Here is an 18,404-nt window from a genome sequence, read left to right on the forward strand (position 1 = left end):
GTTTTCTTGTTTGAAAGGGGACTCCCCTTTTTTAACAAGTGTCATATGCAAGCGAATTACTAGGCATATAAAACTGCAAATATGTGTTTGTGAATTAGTTCATAGTACTAGATTGGTGTGGCTGAGGCGAACTCTGTGTCCAACCATGGGTTAAAACCTGAATGGTGCAGGATAAGTTAAAGTATCTTTTGATTGTGCTCAATTCTTTTGTTCTCCCTATGAGGTATTTATGGATAAGGGAACTCCAGCCAGGTGGTTACAGGTGAGGGCCCAGTACCAATTTAGGGCACAGAACATAAAAATTGAGGGCTTTAAAATCTCTCTTTAAGGTTATTGATAACATCCGTGAGGTCTAAGAACATCTTGACTGTGGGGCCAGAGCAGGTGGGATATGTGTGAATGAAGAGAAATAAGGACACAAATATCATACTTACATGAGTCATGTTTGGTATGAAACTGAAGGTAAACTTATCACCTGTTGTGTAGTTAAAATCATCTTTATAAGACATTCTGGTAAGAAGTTAGGCCAGTGTGTATATAAAACCTGACTTGAAATGTGATTAGAGGTCATAACCAACAAATTTTTACTTACACACACTTTCTGGTACAGACGCCACAGTGAAAGGGGATGCTGTGTGTACCTACAGCATGTATAAAATGTCCTGTAGCTCTACCAGATTTTTTTCAGTTTTTTTGGGAGTCAATATTGAGATGCGTCCCTTTATTTTTGCTTCTACCAGCAAGACAGAAACTGATCCTTCATATGTTTAGCATTCTTGTTGTATTCCTTCTTATTTTTAAGAAACTATTGTAATATACTCTTTGCATGTCATTTTAATTGGTTTTAATCTTAAGCATTGTGGATTTATTTTCCATATTAAATTACACTTAATAAATTTAGGTCTCTGTGTTCTTATGAATTCACTGGTCCGACTTGGTTTTAGAACACAATATAGTTGGAATAGAGATCATTTGGTTTATGACAACTCTGATGAAAGTAAATTGTGATAGATTAGTTTAAAGGGAGAACCGAAGGCTTCCTGTGTGTCAGCTCTTCACAAAAAACATTGGCGGTAGCATAATTGGTAATTTAGTGTGTGGAAGACAGGATTAATCATTTTAAACAGACCAGGTGGTTGTTTTTGATTAACCCTTTGTCACACACACAGACGCTGGCTCAGGCAAGTGCTGGATCGTGACAACAAGGGTGTTGCTTTTTATTAAGCAATGTGGGGAGCGTGATTGTGGCTTCTAGTTGAAACATTTAAAAAATGCATTAGCTAAAACATAAAAAAAAAAAAAAAGAGCATCTGTGTTTGAAAAAGGGAACTCCATGCTGTGAAATGTAGGTGCCCACAAATATTTCAGAGCTTGGGGTTTGGATCTGACCCCACCCCCCCCCCCCCCCCCCATTCTCCTGTGTACTTTGTTTTTGTTCATTAGACAATAAATAATAATAAACTGCAGCCAATAATAGGAGCACCCCTGTTTGAAAATCAAGGGCTTCCCTTGAGTTTATTTTGTAGGTGGGTCTCCTGCTGCAGTACTACAAGAAAACCCACCAACCAGATTGGTAGTGATGAATGGGTTTTCTTGTAACCCCTAAACTAGTGGTATCACCCTCTGAAATTTTGGGCTAAATACTGAGTCCCACTTCATCTTAGCAGCCAAAGACTTAAGATACCTGACAACCGAAATATTTTCAGGATGAAGTGTAACTACAAAGCACTGCACTACAACTATTGACATGAAACCTATTGTCACATTAACTCCATTCCATACAATATAGTTTACACAACATATTGCCTCGTTATTAGGTATGTAACCAGCAGTATCACAATAAACAAAGCAATAAACATTTTAAAATGAGCACCATAAAAACATGTACATAATAACATGGTATCAAGCAAGCAACCCACATTTGAACATGAAAGTTGAGAATGCGATGAGGCAAACTCATGTGCATGGGGGCAGCAGAATGTATGGAATTAATGAAAACATGGAAATATTCTTCCTACCAAAATTAATGGTTTATAATAATTAGTCTTATATAATGTATATTACATTAGTATAAAGGTGTCAGTTTCTGTATAAAATGAAAAGAGCACCATTTCAGTTGTCACCTCACGCCAAGGAAATCTATATGCCATGTATCTTCTATAGGGCCCAGCTTCATAGGCAGCCCTGTAATAGAGAAAACACATGTGCCTATAAGGGCTCCTCACAGTGACACCGATACATTCCAGTGATTTTACTTTTCCTGTACATTCATATAATATAAATATTAAAGGGATAAAATTTCTTCATTGGAAAATTAGACCAAGCTCTCACTCCCCTCATTTCCAAAGAGGCCACACTCCTACTCTGCAATGCCAACTTCTTTTTAGATCCTGCAAATCGTGACTCTTGGATGTATGGTGTTCTGCTTGCAGAATGCACCATTCTGTAATGGCCACTGTTTGTCTTCTGTTTCAACCACTTTGTTTTCCTGGAGCTGTCCTATCAATCTTATTCATGTGGTATAATCCTCTCACTATACAATCCAACACAAGAGCGTGTTTAAATGGCAAGGCATAGATATATACGATCATTGGGGACAGTTCTTGACAGCTTGAGGTACAAAAAAATAACTCTCTAAGCTTGCTAATGACCTGTGTAGCAAGAAAACAAAAAACGGTCTTTCAACAATTGTGCAAAACAAAATATTAGGCAATATATTAGATTATATTCTTAGTTTACACTTAACCTGTCAGCTCAACAGCAAAAAAAACAAAACAAAGTGTTTGTGGCATAGGCATTGCATTTGTCAATACATTTGGGAGAGGTGTGTTGGGATTGGTTTGTGTGTGCACACCTTAGAGGAAAAACATTAAGTCCCCAGCCTTCCCTGTCTGGTAGCAGTGGCTCCACTTTACAAACAACAAGAGAAAAAGAGGCAGTAACACTCTAGTACTGGGGAAAGTTGTCCTATACCATTCTTCTTGGGTAAAAGGTAGAAAGAGGCAACTTATTTTGTTTTGATAAAATTCTTATTTTATGTATGAAAGGCACCAGCATAGTTATGTTAGGATACTGGGTCCAATTGAAAGGGTTATTATAAACATTAAAGCTGCACAACAGACACATTACATTTTACTAAATAGATGTCCAGTTTCTCCATCAAAAATGGTGAGCCCCAGGAAAGACAGCTGCATGAAGCATTGCTAGGGCTATGGCTGGGGAAGGGAACAGGTTAGTGAAGTGTAACAAGTAGGTGAATGTGCAGCTTTAAGGAATAAATTGCTGAAATATGAAAAGGTATTTTGTAACATTCACCAATATAGACATATGCCATTTACTTGTTTAGCATTGTTTATAGCCCATTCATTTGGCAAATATCCTATGTAATCTTCCATAAGAAGTTCTGAATGGTTCTCTGCTGTGCCCTTCAAAATATTATTTATGCTGACATCACTGCATGTGTAATCCAAAAATGACTGATGTCCAATAATAGTTTTCTAGCAAAATATGGCTAGAAGCGCTAACAGGCCCTATTTTTGATGGTATTGAGCTGCCTCTTGGTCACTTGTGTAGCCAAGCTGGACGTTTACTCTGTTTCCGTACATTTGGAAGTGTACAGCTTTAGACCATATTATAGGCTAGAGTTCACTGCACCAGAGCTTGAGGTCATTGATCTCTTTGAGAACCACACTATACACACTGACATTTCTTTCATGCACTGGCTGGACCTGCACATAAAACTAATGTAGGTGGGTAGAGAAGGGAGGTTCTCAGAAAGATGAATCCAATCAGTTCAGGTTTGTGGTCACTGTGAGGTGAACACAGTTGAATGCTGATTCATGAGAATCTCAAGTTGTTACGTGCCCATTAATCTAACTGCAATGAAAGTAAATTAAAAAGCTATGCCCATGAGAAAGCTGGCTGCACATGACAGGATCAATGTCTGCAACTACACACTTAAGTGGCTGAATTGGACAAAAACTGGATATATACCTAGAAACAGAGGAAAACAACCGCCAATAAACTGCAGGCCTTAATCTATCAGCAATAGAAAATGGAACACAGAATACAATTAAAACGTGGAACTTTATTTAGAAGTGAGGTTTATTTCTGCATAAATGTTCTGTAAATCATGGGCAAAACAGTCTGGAAGCTGCCTTGTTTCTTGCTTGGCAAAAGTAAGGTATTATGTGAAGGCAACAAAACTGCCTCAAATGACTAAATTATCAAGTTTTTTTTATATCTTCTTAAAAGGGTAAATCCACTTATTTTTGAATCCATATCCTTCAGTCGATAAGATAATTTGCAAACATTCTTTATTCAATTTGTTTGCAGTCTTATAGCTGAAAAAGAAAAAAAAACAAAAAAATATTTAAACTCATTAGTTTCTCTGTAACACTAATGATCTTGGCTGTCTGCCAAGTTTTATTGTAGTGAATAAGGGAGGGAGGGGAATGTGAGAGCTCAGACTACTGTCTTTTCAAACTGAATTTATACAAGTAAGCTGAAATCACCAGCTCACAATTAGATTGGTTAGAAGTAATGGGTTTATTCTTCCACCAAATGGCAGCATAAAAGTGAATCATTTACAATTCATCTTCTCATCATACATGGAATATGAATTAAAAAATAAATAAAATAAAATGTGGTTACCTTTTAAGAGCAAGCAAACTTTAGCCATAACCGATGGACATGTGTAGACAACTGTAACATATGCACACCAACCTATTCCCACATAGTACACTTTTCCCCTATTCAATCAACAGTAGGAGGTGGTGCCCTCTTAATGCATATACACCGTGCCCTGTGCCATCTCAGTGTTAGAGAATGACTATGGTGGTACATCACTGCCTATCACTGATATTCTAATTGAATATGCGAAATTGTGGACCTGTGCCCTACACAGCGGAGGGAATATTGCGGGCTGAACAAATATTCATGAGAATGTAGGGCGAGCAATTTGCTAGTAACATCACTGAGATTACTTCAGCCAGTTGCAGTGTTTACAACCTTCTAGCACCATAACAAATGGTTATCAAAAATGTCCCAGCTGCTCTCCCGATCAGAATACTTTCCGCCTTTTAGTTATTCTCATGTGACAGAGTGTGCACAGTCAGACACACAGTTCATGTGGTGATATCACAGAGTGAGTACATTAGTTTATATATGAGGTGTTTGCTCCAGCTTCACTAATCAGCCATTGGAGCAACCCACTGCTCGGGCTGTTAACATTTCAAGCTGCGGTATTGAGATATGAGAATGTGATTTTATGCTTCTCCGCAATGGTAAGGCCCATGAAAAATATGTTATGCCGGTCACCACTATTACAGCCACAAGTGCAAGTTGTTATTTCCAAGTTCAGTAAAAGCACACTAACTTGTAGTTTGCAATGATGTCACAGAATCACGCTCATGAATATTTGGCCCTGAAAGTGGCTCTTGTGAGCATATATGTTATATACTCAAGTTAAAGAGGAACTAGCCTTAAAGTTATTAATAGTGACTCACTGGATACTGCCCTATTTCTGCTAAAGTCCACCCAAAGTCACTGAGTTGGGCAATAAACCACCATGACAGTAGCGATGTATAGTACAACAGAGCATTTTGGTTTCAACCTACTTAATAGGAAAAAAAAATATATAGAAGCAAAACCTATACATTATAAAGGATGATTATACACAGCACAGAACTACTACATTGGGTGATATGGCAGGTACCAGTCAGCAATGAACCAAATTGTAGAACTGGTCTGAGTCTTTAGATATGTATATCATTCATGTATTACTTTCAGAGGTGAGAACACAGGCCTCCCACATACAATATTTCATTTCTTCCATGTTTAGGTCCACTTTAGGTAAAGAAGTGATTTCTGCTATTAGATTTAGTGGCTTGTACAATCCGCCCTGCCACTTGGACTAAGTGCATTACTTATTCTAGTTTCCCCTCTGTGCTTTTGTATAAAATCAGTCAGTTATGTATCTTCATTGTCATGTGACACAGTGCTGCTCTCTGGTTCTATCCAAGGCAGAGGGAGCACAGAAACTTTGTGCCATATTCCAGGGCAAATATATAAAACTGCTCCTGACTACATAAATGCACAGCCAAAAAGCATTGAAGGACCTCAGAAAGATGAATCAATATGCTTAGTTAAAAAAAAAAAGTTTAGAACCATATATAGCATTTTATAATAATAGAACACAGGCCACAAAAAAAAAAAGAATAAAAAAATTGAATAATATAGCAGTGAGCACACATGTGCTTCACCAATATTATTCTTAGATAAAACCCAAGGGTACTCCCATTGCCAGAGTACATCACTCAAGAGAAAGCTATTGCTGCCATTTACATTGTGTGGTGTAGATTTCCCATAGAGAATGATGGCTTCTCCGCTGTTGTGGAACTACAAGGCGCATAATGCTCTACACATGAAGTTTCACAAAAACTGGAGTTGCCTACCTCTGGCTGCAGCTGGGATAGTTAACTGATCTTGTATATCTATAGTGTATGCCGCTCCCAGACTCCAACAAACTGAGGTACCCTTCTTCCAACCAACAGAATGTTATACAGTGGAAATAAAATAATCACACACTTATCAGATTATTATATAGCCCACTTAAAAGGGCTCCGTTTAAGAAAAGAAGTTAATTGCCACAGGCATCGCTTGATAACATAATATCAAGTCCACAAACACACAATTATTAATGTGCATACATAGGCATTATTACAGGTGAAATGTTGCAAAAATGGCCCTTGCCCTCAAATTATCACCAGTAAAACACAGCAAGAAGATACCGAACGTCTAACAAGTTGTCTACACAGAAGAAAATAAAATACAGACTCAGAAAGGGGGAGTGTATTAAGAAACATTTTCACACCTCCTGTATCAGGCTGGACATAAGGGCCTGATTTATTAAGCAGAGCTAATTCACAACAGTAGTTGGGATGAGTCACGTGGGGTCAATTTATTTAAACTAGATGAGCCTCTCTCGCACCTATACGTTAGCATTGCTTATTGATGTAAGGCCCAAAACCCAACAGGAATATATTGAACACTAACACTATAGATGTAAAAAAAAAAATCCCAGACAATGGGATGGGATGGGGAGGGTATGGGGTAAGGGGAGGTTGGAATAAATAAAGTCAGACTCGGAGGATCTCCAGGCAGTTGTTGTAACAGATGGCGATCCAGTCAGGTTGGGTGCTTGCCCACTGCACGTTGTTGATCTCTCCCTCTGCTGTGTAGGCCAGGATCGGATCCTCAATGGCACGTGGCATCTGTTGAATATCCCAGATCAGGGCCTGGTGGTCGTCGGCTATGGGAGGAAGCAAATGCAAGTAAGACAAAGTTATTCTGTTGCAACTGCCTATGGGCTTGCAAGACCCAGTTTATTTTTTGATTGTATCAAAGTATTGGATTGAGAACGAATTCTATCGAACACAATCAAAAACATCAAGACTAGGCAAGGAGCTGTGATTAGTCACATTTGTGCTACATATAGAAATAGCCAAATCCTACATATAGTATATAAGGAGTGGAAGTAAATACATAACATGGCATTGAGTGGAAAATGGAGAGGATTAGTGGCACCAATTATTTTTTTCACAACCATGCTGTATGTGGAAAATTTTTATTATATTAGTAGTAAAAAGTAATTTTAATCCAATGTTTTAGATCCAACTGGACCGTTTACCAAGATAACATACAGAGTGCAAAATAACCCGTTACATACCCCACCAATGAAGGGAATCTGGCACCAAAAGGTCACAGAACGCACTTCAAACCATATCCATAGTAACCAAGATAGTGTTTATAATGCACATCTAACTCTATAAGTCAAAATATCACACATATATTGCAAAAGATCATTGCAATATGCGGTCATCTAACTTCAAGTAAAGTAAACTCATCCTTATTTACCACAAAACAGAGTAAATCATACCAAAAAGTGTAACAAAAGACTTGAGCAAATGGCTAGACATGTATGTATGCAAACTAGAGTAGGAAAACTGTGTCATCTTATATCACTACGTTAGTATAAAGACACGGCACCAACGTTGTTTGTTATTAGGAACCCTGGAGTGCCAATCATAACTGGATGACAGATGAATTTAGTAAAGTAAAATGATACCGATCCAAATTTTGATTATACTATATACACACAAATTATAAATTATAAAAGTCAAACACAACGATATACATCACAGTACAGAAACTGGCAACATTGAAGTAATGAATATATTTATTTAAACATGTTGTAGTGATATGCTCAGACATCCAGCATTTTAAAGTAGCATAAATGTTAACAAACAGTGACTACTTTAAAAAAAAGTTTTAAATAACGCTACAGATATTATTTAGGGATTGGAGCAGATAAATTCTTCCTGTCGCATCCACAACATTGAAAGAAAAACCCAGCCTAGTAATCAGTTTTAGTTTGATACTTGCCTGCTGTACAGATGTGACAAGAGGAATGTGGGGCCCAGGCAATGCCATTCACACACGCACGGTGGTTATTAAGCCTGGCCACTGGGGTGCAGGGCACTCGCACATCCAGAATCACAACCTGTGGATGAACAAAGGGAATCTCCAATGAGTAATATGAAGCCTAACACACAAGTTTGTTTTAGATCACCCAGCAATCTACAATTAGTAGATTGTCCAGAATCCTCTTAAATCTATATTTACTTACAAAATAAGAGTTTTGTGGCAGAGCAGACTAAACCCTCTAAATTCACCCTGGATTATTTAACTACACCCTCCATAGTGTGCATATGTGGCTTTTCCACATGCATTCCTAGGAGCTGTCCTCCGGAAGGGGTCGCGTGACTCTTACCTCCATTCCATCCATGGCCATGGTTGCTAGATAGTTGGGGTCCTGCTTGTTCCAGCACAGTCTTAGCAGAGGGTGGTGTTGAGGGTCTTCATAAATAATGGTGCTGTGCTCCAGGTGGCGTAGGTCAAACATACGTACGGAGCCATCAGCTCCAACGGAGGCAAACATGTCCCGGCCGCCTCCTGCTCGGCTAAATGCAATGTCATACACCTGTAACACACATGGCACACTGTAAACTTAGGTTTTCATGAGTGCCAGGACAGGGGTAATTCCAGATAACAGAAAGCACTTTAAGCCAACCCATCCGTCTCCCTCACATGCTCAGTAGAAGGCGTATCAGGCTCACAGTTCATGCTGCCAAGATAAGGGCTATAATCGGGTCTGTTAAACCCTGCCTAGCGGTTTTTACATTAGGTCTTGAGCGAGGTAATTGAATAATTATGTGGTCCCAAAGAACTTTCGTCTATTCGCCCTTCTCAGTGCACCTCTGTCCAGTCCCTTCTTCTCAAATTAGCAAAACTTAACAGCAATTTTTGCAAACCGCATAATTGGGGACATGAAGACTCGCTACAACATATGACGATCCCACTCCCAGACATTAATAGAAAATGAAGCATCTAATTGGCTGCTATAAATGACAGCATGCTTTTGCACACATGTACGCCAATTTTCAAACACTCCCACGTTCATCGACAGATTAAGTAAGCTGACAGATCACCAGAAAAGGATAAAAGGTTCCTTGAGCTTCTGACTTTGCAGACTTGAGTGAGAACCAACAGCGAACTAGCAAGATTACATATGTTGTAATACTATTCGATGGATCTGTAACACCCTCATATATACACACACATTCAGGAAAAATCCTCTTATGATGATTCTGAAAATATGAATGGAAATAACTTACATGGAAACTCAATAAAGGAATACTCATTTATCTTATACATGCTGTGGAGGTGTAAAACATGTGAAAAACATATGTAGATGAGTCCATTCATACATACCCTGTCCGCACCAATTCTACCTGAATAACGAGGGCATCTCACCTCTTTGTCGTGAGCAATGAGCTGTGTTTTCACATGACCAGATACCAAGTTCACCCTGCCCAGGACTTGACCAGTCTCCAGACCCCAGATGGTACAAGTTGTATCAATGCTGGAAGTTCCTGAGAATAGGAAAAGTATTGTGCATTATGCTTTCTGCCTAACAGTAAAATACCTATTCAGTCTCACCTTCAACCTGTACTAAAAAGTTAAGTGTGTTGGAGTATTATCTTCATACTCCATCACAAACAGCCAAACACATCCCACAGCCTGCAACCAAAAACTAAAAGCCTGTTGATGTGAATATAGGTCAAAGGCAATGTATTACTGAACAGAGTAATATACCTTAAATAGCCGAACCGTTCATACTTAAACTAAACAGATCCACCGACACTGAGTTTTGTAGTTTGGGGTTTTTATCCATTATTAGATTCACTTTCAAAAGTCTTCTAAAGATGTTGGCTGTCTAATGAGGGATGGAGAAATTACCAAATCTTACTTTACTGAAGTGGAATGTCAGGGTAAGGCTGTAAACTGTATTTTACCTCCATGTTTCAATGTGCAGGGTTAATTGCATCTTAACCAAGCAGTGATATCACTTGTCATACTCTTGTGTTTCTGTTCACCAATCTGTACACAGTATTTACATTGTATCAGTGTAAATTCGCTGCCAATCATTTACAATTTTTTTTAAACAATATTTTATTGAGGAATGTGACGGGGGGAGGGGTGGAGGTAGTAGGGAAAATAACTGGGGAAGGAGGATAAGAAGGTAGTCAGAGTCGCCCTGTCTTGTAGGGCAAATGGGGAAGTATGTTAGAGCACATTTTGGCGAGAAGGTGGAACCCATAATGGGGCAATCTCTGAGAGAAATTTCAAGTCACTATGAATCCAATGCATGAAATTTAAATGTTCTAATGGAAAATCCTTGGGACCGTGGAGACCAGACTGAACTGACACTTACACGCGTCCCAATGCATAATGGCAATTTAGCACTGTCTCTCCATTCCCTTACCACTACATGATAGGATAAATTCTCCCCATATACACCATGAAGAACAGTAGCCTCCAGCAAGTCAGATTTAGGAAAACTTAAACACTATATTGGAAGTATGATTTTGCTGCTTTAGTTTAATTGCTCTTTAACAGTCATTATTTAGAATCTTTTGATGAAGCTTCAGAACACAACAAATACCACTCATAGAAACCTCCAGAATTCTTACCCAATAAATTGGGGTCCACTTCATTCCAATCAAAGGAGGTGAGGGGGGCACAGAAATCCGAGTTCTTGTTATTGTTCAGTAAACATTCCAGACGGGTCTCTGTCTCTCCAACCTATACCGAAAACAAACAAAAAAGTGCTTAAATTGACAAATCTGTTTTATAATCATATTCGCTGAATTAAAAACCTCTATATGTCAGATTTAATCACCCTCCAGACACGCAGATAATCCCCACTTGTCGCCAGTAGGTCTGGGTACACTCCTTTGGTGTCCGGTATCCACATAAGCTTTGTGGTGGGATATGGGTGATCAAAGGTGTTTCTGCAGATAAACTCTGAGCTCTCCTCATCAAGACCAACCAGCTGCACCTGTACAGAAAGAGAAATATACTTTATGTAGTGACACTCGCTTACACAAGTAATACCAGCTTTTTCACGTGACAATCAGACAACAAACCCTACAAAATAGTTTCACTCCTTAAAATTATATTTATTAAAAAAACAAAACAATAATATCAAAATACCATCTTACATTCCCTTGGATGTCAGAAAATAAAGTTTGCTCATATACTTCACATCCCCATCACCCTTCTAGATGGATTGTGTCATGGCAGTAAGAAAATTCAGTACCCTAGACCCTTGCTCAATGAATACACAGCGGGGGTAAATTCAATTGGACGCGTTACTGTAAAAATTAACACGACCTGTGCATTACAGACTGATGTGAATGATTACATATTCCCTGTACAGCGATGGAAAATATGGTTGGCAGGATATAAACAATAATAATTAGATCATGGCTCATACATGCAACAGCCATCATGTTATTACCATGGAAGTATTAAAAAAAAAAAAATTTATGTAATCCTTACCAATCAATAATCATCAGCTATGTATATAGCGCCACTAATTCTGCAGCACTGTACAGAGAACTCACTCACATCAGTCCCTGTACCATTTGAGCTTAAAGTCTAAAGTCACTAACATACACACACAGAGAAAGAGACTAGAGTCAATTTGATAGCAGCCAATTAACCTACTAGTATGTTTTTGGGAGTGTAGGAGGAAACCCACACAAACACAGGGAGAACATACAAACTCCACACAGATAAGGCCATGGTCAGAAATAGAATGCATGATCCCAGTGCTGTGCGGTAGAAGTGCTAACCATTAAGCCACCATGCTGCCCAATCAATAATATGTGCTTGTCTTGTCTAGACAGTATATAATATGAAAACAAGCATCAGACTAGTTACAGTACCTTTTTTACTGTGCACCCATTTTTATACATCTCAAAAGTTGCTCTAGATCAGCATGGACTGCCTAACCTTTCACATATTATTTTCTTGTGGCTTACAGTGAACATTAAGTAGAAGCACATTACTTTAATGAATAGTAAACCAAATATCAAGGAAAGTGAATATATGACATGAAACTACTTTCAAATATAAAAACAGGACTGTGTAAGTCCCAGAAGCTAGGTAGTCAATGAGCAACATCATTTTTACTGCTGGTGCCTAATCTTTGCTGTTTAGATCAATGGTTGCACATGGTCCCTGGCTATTTCAGAGAACCTGATGAATCCTAAAATTTTCTCCACCAATACCTTGCAACCCAATAAGGTGTTTTTCTAGTTTAAGATACCGTTTGTAAGCAAAAAAACCTGTCATATTCATAATAGTGGAATTATACAGCAACTATGAAGAAAGGCAGGAGAGATTTAAAAAAAAAAAAACAAACAAAACTGTTTTGGAATAAATATGTACTAGAGTCCAAAATTTTAAATCAGTCCCATTCCCTTTGCCATAGCCCAAGAAACTGCTGCCAGTGCAAGCCAGAGAAAAGCAAAACTTCCAACTATTGCAAACACTGTGGAGGCAACCATTCTGCTGGTTAAACCAATAAATTATAACATTACTTATGGATGTATATGAGTAGACCCACGGTAACACTGCAGACGTCTTACATTTGGATTGTAAAGTCTTTGCTTAGGTATTGAGAGCAGTTGTTTCTTAATATTCTGAAGGACGTTGAGAACATAGCCCCTACCAGTAAATGTAGTTATTTTGTCCATTTCTTGCTTGGATTCTGTTATGTCATCTATGGGTATATAGCATTGGAGTATGGAAGATCCTGCATTAAAGGAGCAGAGTGATGACTGCTGGCCAGTAAAAGGGTATTGGGATCCATTGGTTTTTGATGGTGTTTGGCCAGCACGGTGGCTAAGTGGTTAGCACTTCTGATTCACAGCGCTGGGGTCATGCATTCAATTCCCGACCATGACCTTATCTGTGTGGAGCTTGTATGTTCTCCCCGTGTTTGCGTGGGTTTCCTCCGGGTGCTCCGGTTTCCTCCCACACTCCAAAAGCATACTAGTAGGTTAATTGGCTGCTATTAAATTGACCCTAGTCTCTCTCTGTCTGTCTATGTATATGTTAGGGAATTTAGAATGTAAGCTCCAAGGGGGCAGGGACTGATGTAAATGAGTTCTCTCTCTCTGTACAGTGCTGCGGAATCAGTGGCGCTATATAAATAAATGGTGATGATAAATGCTAGTTATGAGCCGGTGGCCATATATCCAAATAATGGATTTGGTCAGGTTGTCTATGTATCCGATGCAGAATTGTTATTGTAGACAACAGGGTCAGTAAATAAATAAATTAATAAAAAAAAAGTGTTACGCTCTACCTCAAATATATACTTTAGTGTACGAAGGAGCTGATAACCCATGGCACATCCACATAATTTGAGGTAATACCATCAAACCCAAAAAAGTTACTCGTCATCATCAGCTCAAGTAAGCGTAAAAAAATGTTTGTCAGGACCAGTGTATTTGCTGTTGATTTCCAACATATGTTTGGTTGCAGCTATTTCCTCTGTATGTGGTATGCAAGTATATAAGCTGTTTACATGGATTGCACAGAGTAAACTTTCTGAAGGGATGGGTGGCAAAAACGCCAACTTAAGGAACAGCGCCATGGTATCCTTAAGGTAAATTTTCTCATTCTGTACACATGACTCCAAGTACCTGTTAAGGTAAGTTGATATGGGGTGATAAAGAGAACCTCATGCAGATATTACAGGTCTCCCAGGTGGCTGTTCCAAACCTTTATGATTCTTTGTTATGGTACATAACAAAGGCTTCCTAAGGAACTGTTGGGTCAAAGCTGCTCCCATTTTAGATAGCATCACCTTCAATGAATTGGTTTGTGTCAAGTGTGATTTCATTAGTAGTGGCATCTATAGCAACTTCAGTTTTTTTGCAATAACTTTTTATTAAGGAAAAATATAAAAAATATACAAACATGTATATATAAAGGCCAATCAAACAAACTGTCATATTATTGGAGTAAGGAGGAGTCAAGTAGAAATAATTTTCAAGAAGCCCAGTAAAGAACAAGATATAAATTCAACATTGAATCGCCCGAACTTCAGTTTTTAAAAATAAAATTATTTTAATTTCAGTCTATTTAATTTGTTAAAGGTAAACTTTGCACTTGAGAGTGTTATGTTTGTTAGTTGGTACAAACAAAAATCTTTGCTTTAAAACACTGCTATCGTCATCAGCGTACCAGATAGAGATAGATATATATACACACACACACACACATAGTATAAAAGAGTATAAATTAATAAGAACTGAGTAATGTGACTGGCAACCTGCTTTCTCAGTGCTTTTGCGATACCACTGTCTTGTAGTACATATTGGTCCAGTCCACAATGTATAGGTGACAGGCAAAGTTTGGTACTTCAAAGAACTGTCATCTGTGCTTTTTGACAGCATTTCCATTTTCTTACATTCCTCTGCCAAATTACTTTCAGGCACATAAGGTATGTTGAAAAAAAATGTTACCCGTCCAATGGGCTACATTATGGCTAGAAATACATACTCAATGCGATTGTCCAATTAACAAAAGCTGTAGATGTGTGTTTTTAGGATAGCAGTGGTGTAATATAGTTTAAAATTAAAGAGCCAGGAATCAAACATTTTCCTTCAGACAATAACAAAACTTTACAAACTGATCTGCACAGAGGATAATCCTAACCATTATATTGGCCTGCCATCTGGCAAAAGTGGAGTATCCATACACTTCTACTAATCACCTGCCCAGCAAACAGGAGTGACGACCTGCAGCTTCACCGACGGACAACATGTTTCCTCTACACATATGTGAAACCTCACTTATTGGGCATCACAGACAGACAATTCAAAACAAACACAGAGGCACCCCCCACACACAGTAACAAGCTCAGAGGGGAAAAGCCACATAGAATGACCTGGATAGAGTAACAACCATAAACACAAGCTCTCAATGGGGCAAAGTTAAATGACTACTCTCTGCTTTGCACTAATGGCAGAACCCACAGGTATCTTACGCCTCTGCATAGAGAAGTAGGGCAAGCACAAGGTATATGCCAGCTGTCTTGAATCTTTCTTGCTGATTAGAAATACTTAATGTGCTGTTTAAAATGAGAAGAAAATCTGTGGGACTACTGTGACTAGCACTGCACAATCATTTTCTCTGGCTCCTTTGACAGGATATATACATGTCTGATATCATTTATGTACTATTCATATATAGGGAACATGAAAATGATTGTTAAAAGGTAAAGCTGAGCTACTCTAATAGTTGGAACTTATCCATGCTCAATACAAATATTTCTGCTGTCCTCCCAAAATAATAAGTTCCAAAGTACAACACACATTTTTCTACACAATACAAGTGATGCTTATATAGATAAAATCCTGTAAATAATCTGTATTAACAGTAAATTCAGATGTTACTGCTTATAATCAGTGAGTTCTGATGTCAACAGTGTGCATTAGGAAAGTGTGTATTAAAAGGAGGAATGCATCATTGCCTGTAAATTATTAGATATTAGAAGTCACCTGTGTTCTTGTGCCTTTATACAAGTGACAAGGAACCGGAGGCCCACGGGCTGCCAGAGGCCCGGTGGACCTTCCACCTGCGGCTCCCATCTGACTTGTTCCTTGCTTTTTTACAAAGTAGAGATTAACTTTTACTACTCAGCCAAGATGTACACTGTGTAAGAACTATCTAATCACTGTGCAGGGACTGTGTTGTAGACACGTCATCCCCTATTGATCTCTTGTGATACCTTATGGGGGCCTTTCGGGGGGGGGAGAGGCATGTGGCAAGCTTTGAGGAACATATGGGTAGGTGGGTAGGTCTGAGGGATACACGAGGAGGTCTGTGGCATATTTAGGGCATGTGGGGGTCTGAGGGCATGTGGGAGGTCTGAATGGCATATGGCAGAGCAAGTGAGGGGCCGCAAGTGAGTGTATGTTTTAATATGTATGTATAATTATATATATATATATATATATATATATATATATATATATATATATATATATTACAGACCCAGTTATACTATATTTTACAGACTCAGTTACACTAACATACTAAAGGTAAAAGTACTTTTACTACACACAAGACGTACACTGTGTAAACACTATTAGGAGGGCCGGCATTAATGATGGATGCATTATCAGACAGTATCCACTGCATGATCTCTCCTGTTACCTTATTGTTATATTCCTCCACAAAACTCCCCAGGGCCAAACGAAACCTCTTGTCCGGCCTCACGCTCCAGTTCATGGCGTACACGGTCCATGGTGCCTCGTACTTATAGATTTCCTTCCGCTTCCCGTGCAGGGACATGGTGCTGAGAGCGGAGACCGTTACCGACACACAATTACCGAGACGTCCGTGGAACCGAACCGGGCATGCGCACGAAGCAGCTCACTGAGACAGCCAATCAGAGAGACGAAGCAGGACATCGACATAAACATTCCAAGGGAAGGAGACAAGGTTGATTGGCCTCAACTAAAGTTTCAGTAGTTTGATTCGACGTGCCACTTAATGGGCGGGGTCTAACACCGTGGATTCTGATTGGCTAGATGTGTGTTTCGAGCCTCTCTTTCGAGTTATTATATTCTCTGCTTAGAGACTTGCAGAAATAGAGGCGGAGAGTGGCTGGGTTCTGAACTGTAGGTAGAAGAATCCTTTTGTTCTCTCTGCCTGTTCACGTTACCAGCGTAGGCTTCTGGCTTTTCTAAAATGGGTTCACCAATGGCCCTAAAGATTGATTTGCTTTACATCTAGTGTTTGATATAAGTAGACTGCTGACAACAAATGTTGTTAGGGCATGCTGGGAATTGTAGTCCCACAGCAGCTAGTGAGCTACATATTAGTCATTTTAATTGTACAACTATAGCACATTATTATTGTTAAGTATGCTTATAACAAACAACACCTGAAACAGTATTAGGTTAAAAATAATTTGGTATTGGGCTGCAGGCACACAAAGCGGCCAACTATCCCTATTTTTCATTGATGGTCTCAAGTTTTGGTTCGCCCATGGTTTGAAAATAAGGGTCCAACTGCACAGTACTATTCTTCTTATTTTGCACACTGAGGGCTAGATTTACTAAGCTGCGGGTTTGAAAAAGTGGGGATGTTGCCTATAGCAACCAATCAGAATGGAGGGGAATGGAGGCCCCATTAGCCCAGGGGCCTCCGTTCCCTTAATCCGGCACTGGGTGTCGGACAAGCCTTTTTGAACAATGGCAAATAGTAGTCTTTGGAAAACGAAATACCTGTAACATGAGTATATCTACAGTTTGTGCAGGTTTGGGGGCAGCATTTCTAATCATACTTGGCTACATTTTAGACCTCCCCTCAGGGAGATCCAAGGGACAAGTGCGGACGGTGTGATGGCGTGAATCTCTCTGAATCCAAGCTAGACAGAGAAGTGGCGGACTGAACGACGATGGACGGATTCGCAGCATCGTTATTTGCCAACCATGGAGTGGTACAGCTATTTGCACATGGTGCAGTTGAGTGTAGTGGCATATCATTTGCCATTAAAGTCCACCCGCACCCAACTTCACCAGAGCTAACTTATTGTTTCAGCCCACAAAATGGCTGTCTCTAATTTGGGTAGCTGACAGCTGCTTTCTAAAGTACATGTACCCCAGCTTTAAATACCGTTCTTTGCTCTTGGCAAATTTGATGCGCAGTCCCATATTTTGATTCAACATGATCCTTGTTTGCTAGCATGTGCTAACTGCTGTATTTGTGCGTTCAACATAAGCCAACAATTGTGTCTTATTTTAGGCAATTCAGCATATGGGTGTTGGTCTTGGCTGAAAACACCTCTACTGCATCGGCAGCTTCCTGCCCAGCACAAATATAATGAGGCACACATAGCCACTGGTTCAGGTGCATTGATAAATCTGGTGGTGTACTTCTCTGCCACTGCAAATTTGGCCTCCTGATTC

The 18,404-nt window shown here is 39.2% G+C and overlaps 1 protein-coding gene across 1 annotated transcript; it reads right to left on the reverse strand.

Moving 5' to 3' along the window:
* Positions 1–4,067: 4,067 nt before the first annotated feature.
* Positions 4,068–16,878, reverse strand: DCAF7 (DDB1 and CUL4 associated factor 7). The gene is made up of 7 exons (XM_075177360.1): positions 16,645–16,878; positions 11,306–11,464; positions 11,097–11,208; positions 9,877–9,995; positions 8,834–9,043; positions 8,446–8,563; positions 4,068–7,312 (listed from the first exon to the last, which is right to left on the reverse strand). The coding sequence occupies exons 1-7, from the start codon at positions 16,780–16,782 to the stop codon at positions 7,140–7,142; spliced, it is 1,029 nt and encodes a 342-aa protein (XP_075033461.1). The 5' UTR covers positions 16,783–16,878; the 3' UTR covers positions 4,068–7,139.
* Between the last annotated feature and the right edge of the window lie 1,526 nt (positions 16,879–18,404).

Source organism: Mixophyes fleayi, chromosome 6 (genome assembly GCF_038048845.1).
Source record: "Mixophyes fleayi isolate aMixFle1 chromosome 6, aMixFle1.hap1, whole genome shotgun sequence".
NCBI classification, from domain to species: Eukaryota; Metazoa; Chordata; class Amphibia; order Anura; family Limnodynastidae; genus Mixophyes; species Mixophyes fleayi.